This window comes from Netta rufina, assembly GCF_964035555.1.
Source record: "Netta rufina genome assembly, chromosome: 3".
NCBI lineage: Eukaryota > Metazoa > Chordata > Aves > Anseriformes > Anatidae > Netta > Netta rufina.
In genome coordinates, this window is record NC_140125.1 from 57,481,760 (window position 1) to 57,500,562 (window position 18,803).

General features: G+C 37.9%; 1 protein-coding gene across 1 annotated transcript in view; it reads left to right on the plus strand.

Moving 5' to 3' along the window:
• Window positions 1–1,329: 1,329 nt before the first annotated feature.
• Window positions 1,330–18,803, plus strand: part of SYTL3 (synaptotagmin like 3) — a gene marked incomplete at both ends in the record, with an annotated part of 28,548 nt that continues 11,074 nt past the window's right edge. Inside the window, 7 exons of the mRNA XM_084285159.1 lie at window positions 1,330–1,439; window positions 2,840–3,055; window positions 5,760–5,824; window positions 8,475–8,526; window positions 9,881–9,947; window positions 10,936–11,008; window positions 14,564–14,688. Of these exons, the coding sequence (XP_084141285.1) occupies window positions 1,330–1,439; window positions 2,840–3,055; window positions 5,760–5,824; window positions 8,475–8,526; window positions 9,881–9,947; window positions 10,936–11,008; window positions 14,564–14,688 (708 nt within the window). The remainder of the gene's footprint in view (window positions 1,440–2,839; window positions 3,056–5,759; window positions 5,825–8,474; window positions 8,527–9,880; window positions 9,948–10,935; window positions 11,009–14,563; window positions 14,689–18,803) is intronic.

Consider the following 18,803-nt stretch of genomic DNA (forward strand, 5'->3'; position numbering starts at 1 on the left):
ATCCTTTTGTCTTGGTGGAAAGTCTAACACTATGTATTTAGTCCATATTAACTTTGAAGCACTTAACCTGTTTTCATATAGGTATCTTTAATATTTGGTCTAGCATAACTGGAACACTCGTACATTTCCTGTAGTACATACTGAACACTACAGTAGTAATAAAACTGGTTACGGTGTCTTAACTGAATTGGATTCAATAATAATATTCTTTCTCTACTTTACTGCAACAAAATTATTTTGTGCTTTACTAAGCGTTTTACAAAAGTGAAGGTCACAAAATATATCCAGAGCATGGTTGTGAATCTGTTTTGGTTTTTATACTTCTATATTTGTACATTAATATCATCAGTTTGATATAAAAGTTGTTAGTGCGCTGAGCTAGAAATATTATCTATCTTAACTGTTTGGTGTTGGTGGGCATTAACAAAGATACTGGCATTACAGTGTGATAAATGCTTTATCTAGTCTTAACAGAAATCAGGTTATTATTAGAAAGGACTCTCAAGGGGTATTTCTCTTCCTTCTCTGAGGCTTGTGGTGTTTTGTCTTTTCAGAAAGATGAGATCAGAAAGGGGCATTTCTGTCTCAACCAGCATGGCTTTTGCTGTCATGGCACCTCTAGGCCTGTGCTTGAAACTAAGATCATCTTTGATGGTTGTTTCATGTTGATTACCTGAAAAATATGTCTGAGTGTTAATGGACATTACTGTGAGACTCTCTAAAGAATGGCAGTCTTAAAACCTCTCCCTGGTCTGAATTCCTGTATGAAAGGACTGCATGTAGCAAAAAGTGGTCTGCAGAAAGTATTACTCACATGCTATTTGAAATAAATGTCTTGAAGAAGTGAGGAGAAGGAACAATGATGTGTATTTTTTTTTCCCTAGATCCTGAAATTCCAAATCTACAAGACCAAGTAAGGCAAACCACTTCCCCAAATCCTTTATGCTACCTCCTGGTGATAGCTAAAGCCGTACCTGGGACCTTGCTGCATGCTCTCATCCCTCTTGGAACCACTCTCAGCAAAAGAAAAAAAAGGAAGAAGAACAAGAAGTTCTTTGATATGAAAAAGTCAAGTACTGTGACCTTGTAACTCTTCATATTCCCTGGGTAGCAGAGATGCTTAAATGATCTCTTGTGTGAAGACATAGTTATTTTTTTCCTCAAGGGTATGACACAGTGAGACATATCACCAATCAAGGAAGAAGACAAACTCTTGATAAACACTCAGATCTCGAGAGCCACATTATATTCTCTAAAGTAGTATCCATCGTTTTGAATATAGTAGAGCAGTGAGTCAGGAGTCTACGAAATAAGTGAAGTTTGGCAAAAATGGCCTGTGAATTTAATCTAAACTTCCTTAAGGAATTGGAGCGAGAGGCTGTTCTAGAAGTCCTATACCGTGACCAGGTGGTGAGAAAAACAGAGGAAGAAAGAGTAAGGTATCTGACACTACCCTTTTCATGTATTTCTGATCTTTTACTTATTTTTTTTTTTTCCCCCTCAGGAGTACTTTTCTTTCTCCTTGCTGACCTTCCGGATGTATTCCTTCTTTTATTTGTTGTTAATACTAAGTTTTTATTCTTTGGGAAAATAAGGGGTTATCCAGAGTCTCTTGGATTTACCACACTACTGACTACTCTGCATTAAAGATGGTCAAATACTGCTCTGTCAATAATCTACTTAATGAATTTTAGTTCTAGGATTTGTAGGAAGTTCAGTTGCTACTTGTATTTCTTCCTCAGTGAGGGCTTTGTGACATCCTCATCATGCTCCTACATATACCTGTACAGTCCTAATAATGCAGAACACTTTTAACTTATGTTGTGCCAAGACTAAGGTTAAAAATTGTTGGATACCTCCTCATTGTGCTGAATCCATCTCTGTTCCTTCTCCTATTCGACAGCAAGCAAGAGCAGTGTGCTTTCTCAGAGGATGTCAATAGGTGACATTGGCTAGGAAAAGGATTCTGTTTCACACTATACAAGTTATCTCAGTAGTGAAGGATAAAGGATAATACTTCAGCATTTTATTTGCTTTGTATTAGCTCTTCTGTAAGGGTTTCATTGCAGTTCGTGCATTGCTTTGTCACATTGCATCCCCGTATAAAGCAAGGTATTTGTATCACTAAGTTAGAAGTTTTTAGTCATACTTAAAAGTGGAAACTTAAACGTTGTTTACAGAACAGGTTTGTGTATATATAACTGGGCTTATTAAGTGATTGTGAAAAGTAAGGGTTTATAAACAAAATCTGAATTAGTTAGAAAGTCACTGACATCTGTTGGTGATGTAGGTGACAAAAACATAGATCTTGACTCTTGGTACATGTCATGGAAGCAAGGTTAATGAAAGGGAAAGGTTTAGATATTTTGGTCAGATGTGTTTTTTATTTGACTTTCAGGTGATGTGTTTGTTACAGTTGTTCTATTTGATAGAAGACTTGATTCTTCTAATCAAATAATCTTGATAAATATGATGATAAACATCATCAAAAGCAAGCACAATTTAGTCTCAGTTTTTGTATGTGAATGACATGAACGCTCGCATACATAACTTTGGTGCCCTGTCCTGAGTGTACATAACTGACGTGAACAGGACCCCACTTATGCTAGGCTATTACCCTGTATGCGCAGTTTGTGGTTGCACATACAGCCATCGTGCAAAAAATGCTGTGTGCAGACGCCTTCAGACAGTGCCCACAATAAGGTCAAACTTGAAGGTACAGCTCCAACTGGTAGTGACATTGCACAAACAGGGCATTAGCTTGTGACCTACATGGGTTTTGTGTTTGTTCTGTTTTGTTTTGTTTTATTTTATTTTATTTTTTTACCTGGGTGATTAGGAAACTGAAAATGCAGCTGCAGCAGCTTCGATGGAAAAGGGCAAGAAATGTCAGCCATGAATACCAGGAGAGATCTTGTGCCCGATGTCAGAAATCCCTTGGGTTGTTGATGAACAGAGGCGCCGTATGCAACGGGTGTAGTCATCGAGTGTGCTCTGAATGCCGTGTCTGCCTGAACCCCTGCGTTTGGAAGTGCACCGTTTGTTATGCGCATGGGTAAGAAATGTTAATGGTTTTGATAAGATCTTGTTTATGCTGATTTTGTTCACGTTGGTTTAAATGCTGGATACTGTTTTTGTGTGTATCTGCTGCTTTAAACAGCTAATGAACCAATGCCTCTGGTAGAATGAAAATGTTGGATGAAGTCCTGGCAGCAAAGAAACTGGTAGGAGTTTGGCCTTACTCTTCATGTAGGCAGCACTTCCCTTCCTGTGTTCAGCAAAATGGAACTTCAGGGTAGGCCAGAGGTGGCGTCACCTCTTTTACAAAGGTGTTAATTGCAAAACACAGAACAGTCTTAATAAGTGAACTCTAGATGGCACTCATGCTCCTGAGTCTATATCTAACTGATGCATCAAAACTAGTTGTTGAAGGTGCTGTTTTTCTACATAGTATAGCCAATTGCTTGACAATTTCCTAGTCATTATTACTATTTGCTTCATACTGCAGAGGTGAGAAACCTGGATTAATGAATAGTGTGAAGTCATGTCTTGTAGATATTTAAAAAAAAATGTTAATAATATTATCAGCAACCATTTAAATACGGTCAGAACAGACATCCAAGTTCGTTTACACTGAATTTGTTTTTTTCCTTTACTATGTCACCTTGGTTTTGTTTTCCTGGAAAAAGGAAGCAATCTTCCTTTTACTGTATTAGTACAATTTTCATATCAAAACACTCCATCATAGTCCCTTCTGTTAATCAGAATTTTGCTAAACCAAATGGTGATGATATTTTCCCACCTTTAATGAAAAATATTTAATATTCTGTATGCAAAGACAGCAAGTCTTGAAAATGAATCAACTTGTTGTGCTATAAATCCCTGTATAAAGGGGGGAGATTTGTGCCAACACAAGAGAAATGCACCACTTTATTCCCTCTTAAGATGCCAAAATGACATTTAAATAATGCCTGGGAAATTTAAGGCAAAGTAGCAGTCTTAAGCTAAATGAATTTCTACTAGTAAATTGAAGTAATTTTCAATGCTTTAGAAGAGACTGTAAACCATCACTGAAAAGATGCTCACTGAATCTTTGGTTTATTTTGCAGTTTACACATAAAATAGGCAAATTAGCCCTACCTATATTTAGTACAAAGCACTTGCTACATTTTGATGTGTGTATCAAACTTTATACATCTGTTTATACATTGTTTATTTATACATCAAAATTATACTATCTGGGCTTCATGCTATAAACACTAATGAGAAAGGTTAAAAAGTTAAATTTCTTTCTGTCTAGATTGCTTCCTCCACTTGTTCTTTTAAATTAATTTCAGATCACTTGGGAATCCTCTCTAGAGAGCAGCTAGTTACTAGACTGCTGTGTTACAGTTCTGTGCACCCTGAATAATTTCCTAAGTTTTTCCAAATATTTAATGGTGAAAATGGGAAAGCATTATGCAAATGTATTTTAAAAAACATTCAGACTTTGAGGAAGTTGTATTTTCTATCCTGCTGATACAGAGGAATTTTCCAGTGGAATAGACATTATAGCAAAGAAATGGTACAGGATTCACATTTGATCTTGCTTAGTCCCAGTGCAAAGTCCATTAAACTCAGTCACATTTCTTCAGTTCCTTCAGTTAACTTTGCATGAGGGCTGCAAGTCTTTGGAAATGCAGCAGTGGGGTAAATACTAGTCAGCACCTTTTGTTTACTCTGGTGAGGGAAAAATAGGGTGACTAAGAAATGTAAGAGCTGATTTTCAAGTCCTGAGCAACCATAATCTTAAGTCTTGGTTACCGCTAGAGTTGTTTATCCCGAACAAAACATGACCATCAGCAGCACTGCTGAGAGTCTCTCCTACAGACAAATGTGGCAGTCCTACACATTAAATTATTTGGGGCATCTGACTTTATTTCTCACTCAATTCACACTGAGTGGTAAAAGGCAATGCAGAGGTTTCTGCAGTTTCAAAATCCACGTACCTCATGGAGCTGACAGAAAGCACCGGGTCGGGTGATGCTGACACAGGACTGAGAGGACTGAAGCTGTGCTGTGGCAAGGCAGAGGCAGGTTGCCATCCTCCTTATGCGTGTGCCAAGAGTTCTGCCATGTCCTCAGACAGCTTGGGGCAGCAGGGAAGGGCAGGCTGGGCAGCACTGCCCTGCAAGCCCATGCCAGAGGGAAGAGGCCTTTGGAGAGGCCGCCTGGTGCCAGAACGTGGCCTGTCAGAGGTTTCAGAAGGAGATGAATATCTCATCGGAAAGCCATCATTCACCTGTCCCTGTGTATGCTTCCACCCAGTTGTTTAAATGTGTTTGTTGTGTTTACAAAATACAAAATTCAAAAAGCCTCATGTGCTGACAATGCCTGTGCTTCCACCTGGAAGAGTTGTAAATGTGAATGGAGCCGGTATGTTGTATTTTCTAAAGGAATCCTATAGCTCGTCTGTTTTAACGTGGAATAAAGTGGTGTATGGAACGGCAGGCCTGGGAATTTTGTTTCAGATCTCTGCCTAGAGCAGAATTTGTTGCTTTACATGAGCAGTCCCCCACAAACATACAAACAAAAAAAAAAAAGAGAGAGGAGGGAGCACTTTGTTTGCAAACACGCAGCAAAATCAGTCAGTGTTGTTATCAATCATGAAATCTTCATTTTCTGGCAGGATTAAGAGAGACTGTTGGATGGTTAAGTGGTTACTGAACATTTAAAGAAATGCACTTTGTTCATTCAAATATATTCTGCTTGTTTTTCAGAGATGTGAAAGTAAAGGCTGGTGAATGGTTTTTTGAGGAAAGAGCAAAGAAATATCCAGATGAAGGTAATCACTGGAACAGGCCACAAACTGTTGTGCATTTAAGTGAAATGCAGAATGTAGTCTACTGCTATATTTGACGTTTCATATATTTTGTGGGAGATCTCTCAGAAGTTATCTTGCCTTGTATGCCTGTACAATAAATGAAGCATAAATGCAAGCTAGCAGAAAGCATTTGAAAGTATAATTTATTTTGTGTGAGTAATCAGAATAAGAAAATTACTGGCCATATTGATTTAGATAAATGAACATGTAAGGCTACTAAGAAATTCCATGACACGTGAAATAAGTATGGAAATGTCAAAATATATGTGTGGGAAGGAATTGATCTTGCATTCATTGTTTGTTAAAGTTAAAACTTAGGTTGTTTTTGCTCAGAAAGTTTCAAAGCTTAAAGAAATGATGGAGTGGAATAGAGAAACATACATAGTTATAAACCAACAGAAAGCTAAACACCTACCGTTTCTTTACGTTCAGCCAGCTGTGCATTTGCATTCTGTTCAGTCTTTTCAATGCAATTAAAAATACAAAGCCCTAAAAGAAATTATAGAGGATGTGGATGGATTGCTGATGGAAATGTCATTCACAAATCAAGGAGCTGTTAGTCTTCATTTTTCACCTGCAGTGACTAATGAGGTGAAGAGGATTTCCTGTATCTTTCTGTTAAAGCTCCACTTCAGATAGGCAGCTATTTGCCTTTGTACGTGACTGTACCTTAATATTACAATTTCACTTACAATATCTGTATCTTACCTAGATTTAAGAATAGCTGGTAAAAAGCAAAGCACTGGACCTTAAATATTTCTTGGGAGACTTAAATAAGAAGAAGTTTATAAATGGAAGAATATAATCAGGCAAATCTTGTGTAGCAGTTATTCAGCAAAGGTAGCAGCTAACATGTTAAGAAACTGAATTGCAGTTTCTGCTAAACAATTCATTTAGAAACAAATAAATAAATAAATCACTTAATTCCATTCTAGATAGGACAATTTCTGATCTTAATGTATTAGTTGACCAATATTTTAAAGTGCAGTTGTATTTCATAACCATTGTTAATAATTTTCTCTCATATTCTTTTTAGAGAGTCTAAAGCTGATAATCTTAACATTAACAGTTACTAGAAAATGAAATGTTGTTCTCAGATATTGAACCTGATATTGCAAGGCACTGAATGTCCCTCTTTCCAGTGAAAAAATTCTCACCTTGCATTATCAAAGCTTTGTTGGTACTTTGAAGCATTTTGCTTAGTTAGTCTAATAGTAATGTTGTTGAAGTCACAAAGTTCTAAGGATATTCAGAAGGTAAGCCTCTTGGGAGAAATATGTTTTGTTTGGTTCCTATGATTAGACCAACTGATGTAGGTAAAGGAGTTTTAAAAAAAAAAAAAAAAAAAAGGGGGGGGGGGAAAACTTTCAAACAGCATTCATCTTAGTTATGTATCCTTCAAGCCTGGAGAGGCAGTGCCCTCTTCTGGTTTAATAATATAACACAAGTGATGTATTCACTGCAAAATAGGTTAAACTGAAACAGTATATGTTATAGTGAAGTTTTCTGATGTTGCAGAGTCAAAAAAAAGGTTACGTGTGTGTGCTTTTTATTAATTTTCTGTAGCTTCTATCTAAAAATTGTATTTTCATAAAAATGGTAGATTGCCTTTACTGACTAGTAAGTTAAAAATCTAAGAAATCATTTAATGCTACAGTAGCTCAAGATATCAAATATTACATATTAATAATAGAGCATCAATTCTGGAGTTCTGTTTGAAATTTGTAACATCAGTAAGTTGATTATTGTTTCTACCAGCACCAGGATATGCTACTTGTATGTAAGTAATATAATTAATGATGTCTCCAGCAAAGTATGGGTCTCGTGCTGCTGTCTGTATTGTTATTATTACGAATGATTAGTGATTAAAACCACTCCAGCTGGCTGTTTGTTGCATGCATTTGGCCCTTCTTTCTGTTTGTGACTACTCAGGAACAAGCTACATTTTCATGAGCCTTCATTGTTCGTGCCTGATGGAGCGCTTGCTCCTTGCTGTTCTTTACATCATGTGGCTGCTCACCTGAGGAATGTGACATGGTTGCTGTTTCCCCACAGGAACAGCCTTAGCAAAGGGTTTTTGCCTGTGTTTGTGAGCTAGTCATCCATCATCACAGCTGTTCAGTTCTCTAGTAGAAATAATGAAAGAATTTTTCATAAGAAGCGAGAAATTACCACGTGTCTACTCTTGCAGCATATTTTCAAGCTTTCCATAGTGTTTGAATTTTATGGTTTAATTGCATTTCTGTGCACTACCTGCTTCCTAGCCCTCAGGAGGCCGAGGGCACTTAGCAACCTGAAGAAGTAGGCCTATTAGCATCACTACCTGATCGTCCTCAGGGTTTGTCAAGAGCTAGGCTGAATGTGTCACCTGTAAAAGGGGAAGGTGAAATCATGACAGTTTGTGTTGCAGGAGAGGTGTGTCTGTTGCCTGCCATATACGTTGATATGTGAAATAGGGATTAATTTCACTCCTGATCTGCATGTGCATGAACTTCTGTAAATACGGGGGAGTTCCTGAAAAGGCACTGATTTTAAGAAGTGCTGTGCAGTCAGGCATTAGTAACTGCTGTTGTTGCAAAGTGACCTTTTTTTTTTCTCCCCTCCTTCACAGGCAGACATGAAACAGCTGGTGCAAAGCTCTTGAAATCTTATCAGAAACTGAGGTAAGACTCATAAAAGGATAAAGGGACAAAAGGTCCTAGAACACTGAGACTTCATGAAGGCAATACGTTGTATGTTATAAACCAGCCAGGAGTTTGTATTTTTGATTATAAAGAATAAATTTCATTACCTCTTGAGTACAGATGAAAAAACATAGAAAAAATGTCACTGTTATCTCTGGGCAACCCATAGAAAGGGTATCAAGCATGGAAGAGAGTACTATTTTTACAGTAATAGTTTGTTATTTACTTGAAATAAAGGAATTTTTGCTATATCTCCTTATTTTCTGTCTACCTAGTTTCATCAGTATCATTCAAACTTACACACTACATTCAAATGATAAGAGGTAAAAATTATCAGGTGTAATAATTACTAGGTACAGCAATTATTATACATAATAGTATTTGTATTTGCTCAATGGCAGATTTTGCTGATTTGATAGTTTCAGAGTAAATATGAGACAAGAAACTCTGTATGCAGGAAGATGCATCTGTTTACCCAAATCTAATACAAGTAAAAAATCCACTTTATACTGAATAAGTATTTTGAAGGTTTGAGGCCTAAGCGTAACTATGCTTAAAATACTACCAGTGATACATAATGCAAGAACAGTATAAAAGAAAAATGATTCTTAAAAAAAAAAAAAAAAAAAAAAAAGGAGGAAAGAAAAGGATACAAAGAGATGGCAACAGTTTTATGATAATTATCTGGCAAAGCATAGCTGCATAAGACAGGAACTTGTAGACAGATAAGATCCTAACTTGGGCTGCATAAGGCCTTGCTTTTACCTAGATACAGTAAAAGTAAAAGCAAATCAAACTTTACTGGCTGCCTTTAGGGTCTGTGATTGTCCTGTGATAACCGACTGTAGTCAGATATTTTTTTTTTTTCCTCTTTCTTTAACAGACCAGGGCTATTTACAAGAGGTGACATGGCTGGAATGCTGTAAAAGGGCTCTGACAGCCCTGGGCCCAGGCAAGGAAGGGTCCTTACAGTATTGTAAATAAAGATAGCTGTTTTCTGACAACATCTCCGAAACAGAAATGGGGCACGTTACACATGGGTTGTGTTTCAGCACTTGGGACACAAATTGTAATGCTGCCAAACAAAGTCTGTCCTGAATTTGATCTTTCTCACCGTTGTAAGTTAATAATTCTGCCTAGAGAAGATAGAAAGGCAATCTTAATTCTTACAAGCACAGGCAGTAAGCCTGTGCTGCAGCTCTTAAAGACACGAGATCTTAACCCAGATCTTCATATTTCAGAAAAGACAGATAATAAAGATACTGTGCATGTATTTGGCTCACTTATCCATGTATTAGCATAATATATTGATTTTTGTCTCTTACATTTCTAGTAAAATTTCTGTTGTACCTCCAACTCCACCTCCTTTCACTGAATCTTCTGCAGGAAGTAACACAAAGGTAAATGTACATATCTTTGAAATATAAGTACGTATTCATGCAACTCTTAGAGGGCCATCATATGAAAAGACTGTCTGCAGAAATGCAGTAAATGGCAACAGCTGCTGTAACATCATTGCAATATAAACACTGTCTTCTGCTTCTGTCACTTTTTTATGCTGTATTGGTAGTAGGTTGGAGTCTCATGAGACATGTTTTCAATTAGTTTTCAGTTTCTGAGGGAAGTGATTAACCCCTTCTACTTGGCACTGGTATCTAGACTACTGCCTCTGGTTTGGGTTCCTCACTATAGAATAGCAAAGACATGGATGAATTGGAAGCATGTTTAGTGTAGAGGCACCGAGAAGGGTGGGGCTCAAGCACTTCTGTAAGGAAAGCTGGTGGACAAGAGCTTCTTTAACCTGGGGCAGAGGTGGCTTTAGTGGATCTGACCTCTTTAGCGTTTATGGGGGAGTCAGCAAGAAGACAGAGCTGGGCTTTTCCCAGCAGTGCATGGCAGGAGGAGGGGACAAAACAGGCAAAAGTCAAAATAAGAGAGGTTCAGACCATAATCCAGCAATCCCTTTCTGGCACGGAGGATGGTTAGGCAGCAGATTGGGTTGCCCAGATTTGCTGTGTGGTGTCTATAATCTCTGCCTGGAGACTTTCAAGGCCCAACAGGATAGAGCACTGAGCAACCTCGTCTGAGCTCACAGCTGAGCCTGCTGCAACCGGGAGGTTGGATTTAGGCCTCCTGAGCTTCCCTCCAGCCTGGGTGATGTTGTGATCCTATGATATTCAGCAGTTATTGATAAAGTGATCATTATTATGTGTTACTTTCATTGCTGAGAGAAAAAAAGTGATTTTGATGGTTTGTGTTACGGCTTTTGCATTACAGTTGCTATCAGACAGGATAATAAGGCAGACTTACCATTTGCTTGTTATGTGACCATGGAAACTTTAAAACAGCAAATACTATGTTTTCTTACTCATGGGCTCTCATTTGCAGGATCTCAGTCAGTCCAAAAGTTTTAATAAATCTGTGGAAAACTTGTTCTTGTCTCTCACGACGCATATAAAAAGTAAGTAGATTTCACTGCTTTGCCATCCTAGGGTAACACAGTCAAATGCTTCATTTTTTGGGGGCCAAATTGATGTCCGTAAGATAGTTATAAACAAAGGGTATTGACTAATGGCTGAAATGACTAATGCCAAGACTGAGCCAAGCAGAAAAATAATACAGTAAGCCTAATTCTCCTTCAGTATTCTGCTGTTTATTTAATAAGCTGATGTTACCAACCAAAAACGCCTTTCTCGTAAAGATGTAAAAAGACTGCACAATGTTATTTTAAAGTTTACTGGATGCTCAGATGCAGTGTATTTAACTCAAGTTACTACAGAGTAATACCTGCCTTCTCCTGTGGTGATCTTCACGTTAACTATTTCACTGAACCCAACTGATCCTGTGAGTGAACCTATCGTGTAATGGAAGTAGAGTTCAACATTTTCTTTCACTAGCATTTTTCAAGATGTTGCCTTTCTCAGTTTGTCTAGTGACATTTTTCTTTTTTTCTTTTTTTCTTTCTTTTTTCTTTTTTTTCTTTTTTCTTTTTTCTTTTTTCTTTTTTCTTTTTTCTTTTTTCTTTTTTCTTTTTTCTTTTTTCTTTTTTCTTTTTTCTTTTTTCTTTTTTCTTTTTTCTTTTTTCTTTTTTCTTTTTTCTTTTTTCTTTTTTCTTTTTTCTTTTTTCTTTTTTCTTTTTTCTTTTTTCTTTTTTCTTTTCCAGTTTGCACTTCTAAGAACCTGCCAGTCCTAACTCTTTGTTCATTCTGATACTTTTGGTTCCTTCCATTCACTTTTGCTGCCTGCTGTTATTTAGGCTGCAGGCTGTGTACGTACCTCTAAGGCTTGTGACACTGGGGACAGCCTGTCTGTGTGAAGAAGAGATTGAAGGCATCAGTGACCAGAGGAAAACTACCTCTGAGCTTTATGAAGATTACAGGAGCTTGCAGATTTGCATGCATTTGAACCAACCTTAACATTTTCTTACTAGCTTCATCTTAGACAACCCCAAATATAAGACTAGACCTGAGTAAATATGGCTTTAGTGTTTCCCCCTAACTCTTTTCTTAGCCCTTAATCACAGTTTCCTCTGACTTCTTCCATCAGTCCTATTAACTACACAAATTTAATGTTGTGTATATGTGAACAAATATTAAAGATATGCAGGGACATAATATCTGCCTCTCCTGAACAGAAGTGTGGTGCAGGGTGCTTTGTTACTGGAATTGCATAGCTGAAGCAGCACAGAGTTGGATGCAAATTAATTTACTCTGCTTTCTGTTAGTTTGCAGCCTGGACATAATCTGCAGTTAATGGACTGCAGTCCAGACCCCATCAGGACTGCAGCAAGCTACTTTAATAGTAAAAGGAAGGCCCTACTCCCCCCACATCTTTCCTCTGTCATGTTTCTGGTCTCATGCTGCCATTGCTTAACCTGAATTAGCAACAGTGCTTCTAGACCTCTCTGGAAGCTAATTTAGCTAATTAAAAGAGCAGACCAAACAAATGGGTAGTTTTCTGCTGCTTTATTGAGTTAAATAGGCTGAAAGTTTGGTTTATATGTTGGAGCCTGCACAATAGTGGGTGCTGGGCCATGTGGCCAGGAGCCAGGGAGCACAAAGCAGTGGTTGCAGAAGGGTATGGCAGCAAGTTGTTAGGTCAGCTCATCTGTATGTGAAACCCCACTCAATTGCTGTCATCCTCAGTTAGGATAAGAACCTTTTAATTTGTGAGAAAATAACAGGCTGCTACAATCACTAAAGTCAATAATTAAAAGGTATAGAAAGTCCTTTAGAGAGAAAGGCTTAGGTTCCTTGACCGAAGAAAACAGCTTTTTCAGACAATGTGGTCTCTTAATAAAACCTGGTACCGTGATGATAAATGCTTTCAGTCACAAGTGTCTAAACTTAGTGCCCTATATCTTATCTAGATAAAAATTCCCTGGTTTGCAGAGGTATTTAATACACCCAGCTCTTGGGTATGGCAGTAAACAAATGTGGAGAACCTCGTTCTGAACCTGACTCTGATTCTATCGCTGCAGCCAGTGTGTGTGCATGGCTGAGAGCAGCAGGAACAAAGGATTAGCATGTGCAGCACAATGCCTCCGTTGTACGGTCTGTTTTTGATCATTTTACCTCCTGTTCTGGCAGAGTTTGGCAGCAACAGGAGATTATAATCCAATGGTTGCTATTTGGGGGATGTAAAATGAGTTGCTGGTTGTAGTTTTATTTGCAGTGCAAAATTGCTCTTGGATCTAGTGATAGTGCCCATCATACTAACTACCTGGGTAGAGATGCTGAAGGAGGGAGGAATAGTTCTGAAAAATGATTTTTTTTCCTTTTTCCCTCACTATAATCTGTTTTGTAACTTGTTTGTTTTAAGAGAGTACGGGGGAAGCTTTTGTTAAACTACTCAGATTATGTTTACTCCATTAGATATCTCTCTCCAGTCTCTTTTATGATCTCTGATTTCACTGTGTATTTTAAAAATCTGGTTTCATTTACAGTGAGAGATGACTTAATTGAGGTTGCCTATGAATACGTCATGTGATGCCTTAATAGTGCACATGGAGTACAGTAAACATCTGACAATTGATTGCTGCTAAGAACAAAACTAACCCAAAGTGGCTTTAAAAATCACACTTAAGAGTGCCATTGTTTTTAAGTACCAAATAATGACGTATTGTCTACTGTCTGAGGTTCCTCCACAGAGATTTATTTTATGGGAGAAATACTTATTTCTTCTGAATGAATTAAACATGTGATAGCTATTTTGTGTACCACTTAAAAGTTATTAATTCTTGATGAGAGACTGTAGGATTTACAACAAAGTGTTTGCTGCTAAGCCTACTGGTTTTCAACCCCAGGAATCATAAATGAATGCTGCCCTTCCACTTAAATGAAGTTCTTACTGTACCCTAAGGAGTAAGAAACAAAAAAGGGTGCACTAAATGTCCAATTGTCCTATAGATTTATTTGACAATATGCTAGATATTAGCAAAGTGCTAATTCAATTACATACTTAGGTGTAGACATAAGCTTATCTGTATGACTAATGTTAATCGAAGTCAATGAGGGCTACTTCTGTTCTTAAAATTATGTGTGGTTTGGGACCAAAGTACATAATATCTCTACTTTCATCCATCTTTTGGATTAATTTCTAAATATTTTCCAATATACTCTTTCTAATGTCCACTGTCTTGTCACTACATGTTGCTATAACAGTCTTGCTTTTATCCTGAACCAAACCAAACTGCTTTACAAATCAAAATATATATAAAGACTGTAGAAGCTATTTCTGTGAGAAAACTGTATTTGATAGCATAAAATAATTCCTTGCAGCAGCTATAAAGAAAAAAAGACTATAATTTCCAGTTAGAACAGTAGAAAAGATTTAAATAAGCAAAGTATAATTATACAAAATGGGACAGGTGCTTGCCTTCCCTTCTTTCTTACTCTTAGGAGATGAATACTGAAACCGTAGGATGAAAGTTTGAAAGATGCATTATTTGCCTATAAATCTACAGATTTGCTTGCAATGTTTGTTACAGCTACTTCTCTCTTTGTATTCACTTCAGAAATCTCGAAGTCCCAGAATGATATGGCTGACAGAAGTCTCCTAACAACAGATTATGGGCAGAACGCGGAAAGAAGGAAGCAAAGGAGGAGCCAGTCTGACACTGCCATCAACATTACAAGCAGGGTATCCAAATTGTTATACACAATCTCTAAAGGGCTGTTTCAGGAATTGAATATATTTATAAGAATCATGACTTACACAGTGGGATTTTACTTTTGTTTATAAGCAGGGCTTTGCCGATGTTCGCTAACTGTTGAGCGCTCTGATTCTTGAGATGGTTTTTGACTGAGTCTCCACACTTGGTCTCAGCCCAGAGCTGAAATGTTAGACCAAGATTTTACAAAGACCCTGATGTGGGGAGGGAGGGCATGGATTGCTTTGCTCTCAGGTGCTCACAGACTGTGTGTTGGTGCTGGTTGACATCTGTATGGCTACTCTATTATTAGGCTGTGAGGAGGTTCTCTGTTTCTCATTTCTCCTGCCCTTCTTTCTGCTGAACAGAACTAAGCAATGGCCATCTAAAACCCATCCTGACACTCACTAAGCTTTTTTTTTTTTTTTTTTTTTTTTTGGCAAGTATAAAACAGTGACTGCTGCTTGTTGTTGGGTGACTTCCATTTTCCTTTCTCTCTGGTTACAGTCTCTAGCTTTCAGTGTTTACATAGAACCATAGAACATCCTGAGTTGGAAGGGACTCCCAAGGATCACTGAGTACAACTCCTGGCTGCACACAGGACCACACAAAAATCAGACTCTATGTCTCAAAATTGTCCAAACACTTCTTGAACGCTGGCAAGCTCGGTGCCCTGACCACTGCCCTGGAGAACCTGTTCCAATACCTGACCACCCTCTTGGTGAAGAAACTTTTCCTAACACCCAGCCTGACCCTTCCTGGTCACATTTCCACACTGTTCCCTGGGGTCCTGTTGCTGTCTCCCGAGAGAAGAGATCATGAGGAGAATGTAGGCCATCATGAGGCCTCCCCTCAGTCTCTTCTCTAGGCCAAACGATCCAAATGACTTTAGCTGCTTCTCATATATCTTGGTAGTCCTTCTTTAGATGTGCTCTTATAGTTTTATGTCCTTACGTTGTGGTGCCCAAACCTGCACACAGTATTTGAGGTGAGGCCACACCAGTGCAGAGTAGAGTGGGATAATCCCTTTCCTTGACCTGCTTGCAATGCCGTGGGCACACCACATGGCTGCCATGGCACACTGCTGGCTCATATTGCTGTCTGCCAGAACCCCCAGCTCTCTTTCTGCGGGTGTGCTCTCTAGCCTCTTGTCCCCTCGTCTGTACGTATATCCAGGGTTGCGTCATCCCCTGTGCAGAATCTGGCACTTGCCCTCATTAAACTTCATGTGGTTGGCGATTGCCCAACCCTCTCATTTGTCAAGATCGTTCTGCAAGGCCTCTCTGCCCTCAAGGGAGTCAATAGCTCCTCCTAATTTAGTATCATCTGCAGAGTCATTATGTATTCAAATCCTGAGTCCAGATCATTTATAAAAGCATTGAAGAGAACTGGCCCCAAAATGGAGCCCCAGGGATCCCCACTAGTAACTGGCCTCCAGCCTGATGTAACCCCATTTACTGTAACCCTTTGTGCCCAACCAACCCATCAGCCAACTGTACACCCATTGTATGTATGTACTTGTGTAGCTGTGTGCTGGAAATTTTGTCCAGAAAGATACTGTGAGAAGTTGCTTGAGAAGTCTGTGAAAAATCCAATCTTCTTTTCATGAGGTAGGCAAGGATGAGTATGATGTTACATACCTGCTTTAAAGGTACACTGAAAAACTTGTTTTGAATGCTTTCACCTCTCAAATGACTGAACTTTCTCTATACTCAAATTTCCACATAGTACATACTTACTGAATTGCCTTGCTCAACTTTATGAGTAAATGCAGTCTGCCAAGTGGCTGAATTTAAGAAGGGCTTTTGCTTGGGGCCAGACCTCATTTTATGATATTATTCACAGCTACCTCAGTGCACACTTTTTATTTTCCTCTGAAATGTTATGTATTGATAAATGGAAGAGACAGGATGTCAGATAGCATGAGCTAGCGATTTGGATTGGACCAGCAATGTATGTGAACTCTTGGAAATTAATTCTGGTATTTATGCATGCAGTTACACATAAAATTAGCAACATTAACTACCCAAGTGGTGCTTTGATTGTGGCAAGCTATACACATTACTGTTACTTTATCTACTATTCCACTGGCAGAGCACTGCTCTCTTAATGCATTGAAAAACATCAGATTATAAAACACTATTTGTAGATAATATGAACTTTTAACTGTTTCATTGCATGATGATCACAAGCAACCTGTCATGTTTAAAAGATAGGTGGATTCTTTGGGTTGGCAAATGTATGTAGGAGACAAAAAAATTGTGTCAGATTTTAATTGTCTATTTAAAGGTTTAGGGCTCAATTTATGTCCACCCTTTGCAGGTTTTGAAAGCTAGATTTCAATGTTCTTTGTGTTGTCGGAGCTCTATTTCTATGATTCAGGGTCCATTTGTTTCATTCAAACCAGTTAGGCTATATCTAAACTAGAATTTTAGTTTTGCTAGAATTACTGTTGGTCTCTTTTTTTCTTGTGAATATCATCTTTGACATTTAGGTGTTTTCATATTGAAGGAGATTTTACTTGCCTGTCCCTGCACTTACATGCTGGCTTTCTGTATCTTTGCTGTGACTTTAAAAATTATTAATCCCCGTCAATAGCAATATTGCATTATTCTTGCATTTGTATTACTTCCAATTACTCTTTTCATTTAACAAGGGCAGATATTTACATCATTGCTAGAACCATGACTAAAAATAGAGGGAAAAAAACTGTTTTAAATTGTACTTGTAAAACACCTTTGAAAATTAATTACTCAAATTTAGAACAAACAAACAACAATTCAAAAGCAAGAAGTGCGAACCCCTGTAAAGTCTGAACCTAGGAAGTTAATTAAGTAGTGTTTTCTAGGATCTCTCACTATCAGACTCTTTAAGTTCATTAGAGGGACTTAATTATACCTACCTTGCTGGGGGAACAAGCAGAAATGTGCAAGCTTTGGAAGCATTTTGTGGTGTATCAGTACCTGCGGGTTACTGCTCCTGTGACAGTGGATTCATACTGTTGCAGCCAATTCTAATGAATTGGGCTAGGTGGGAGTCTTGCTTATGACATGGTGCTAACTTTAGTGCTGGTATTCATGTCGCATTCTCAGTCACTTACTTTTCTGTTTAACAAAATCGAGAAGTCTTTCAGAACCAAGTATAGAAGCCAAAATTCAGTGTGTGGCACTTTGTTTTGGTTAGGAAATTAAATTGGTGGTGTTTCAGATTTTTAAAAGTGAGAAGAAAATTTATCTACTGAGAAATGTTATGTTTTGGGGTTTTCTTTTTAAGTCTGTATCCTGAACACATTTTGTTTTCTGTCTGTTTCCTTTTCAAAAGGGAACTTAATGAATTCTTACATCTATTTTTAAGGTAGGGCAGTTATTACACATAACAACTACTGTGTACTATAATAACAGCACACTGCTTTCCATTTTCCACATCCTGTGGTTGTTGGTTTTTTTACTTTTATTTTTTTTAAAGTAATCTCAATATATTATCTCTTCTGCTGTCCTCATTCTTTAGTGCTTTTTGCTGATGGTGCAGAAGAGGTTTCTAGGTCTGATAAATGTTTGTTATCTATTTCTGATGCAAATAAGTTCTGTTCCTTTGTTGATTCAGCCACACTGTAGTCTTTCTAGTCTTTTGGGTAATCCTTGTTATACAATTATTCTCTTAGATCCTCACCCTGTAAAACTTCTCACCTCACCCTTTTCCTACCCACTGAACTGTGAACACACTTTTCATAGATTGTATCATACAGGGGTAATGGTGTGTCAGAGTGACCCCAAACTCATTTTCAGTATATTGCCAGCCATGTGTGTCAGTCTTTTGGCACTTCAATAACAACAGGGTTAATAACGTGATAACACAGGTGGCTGAAAGTAAATCTCAGGTTCTGCTACTATACAGTTTTCGACAAGTTATCAAAGCTTTCATAGGAAGATTGGGAAAGTGAATGAACTTAAAGTCAAAGCAAAGTCAAGAAAACATCAGAAGTTTGTTTATTTATTTCTTTGAAAAAATACTGTTTTATTAAAGACTAATAAGGCATTTTATTGGTGTATTGCTACATTTGGTGTGTTGTTAGTAGACTGTTAGCAATTACTGTGGAAGTAGTGAT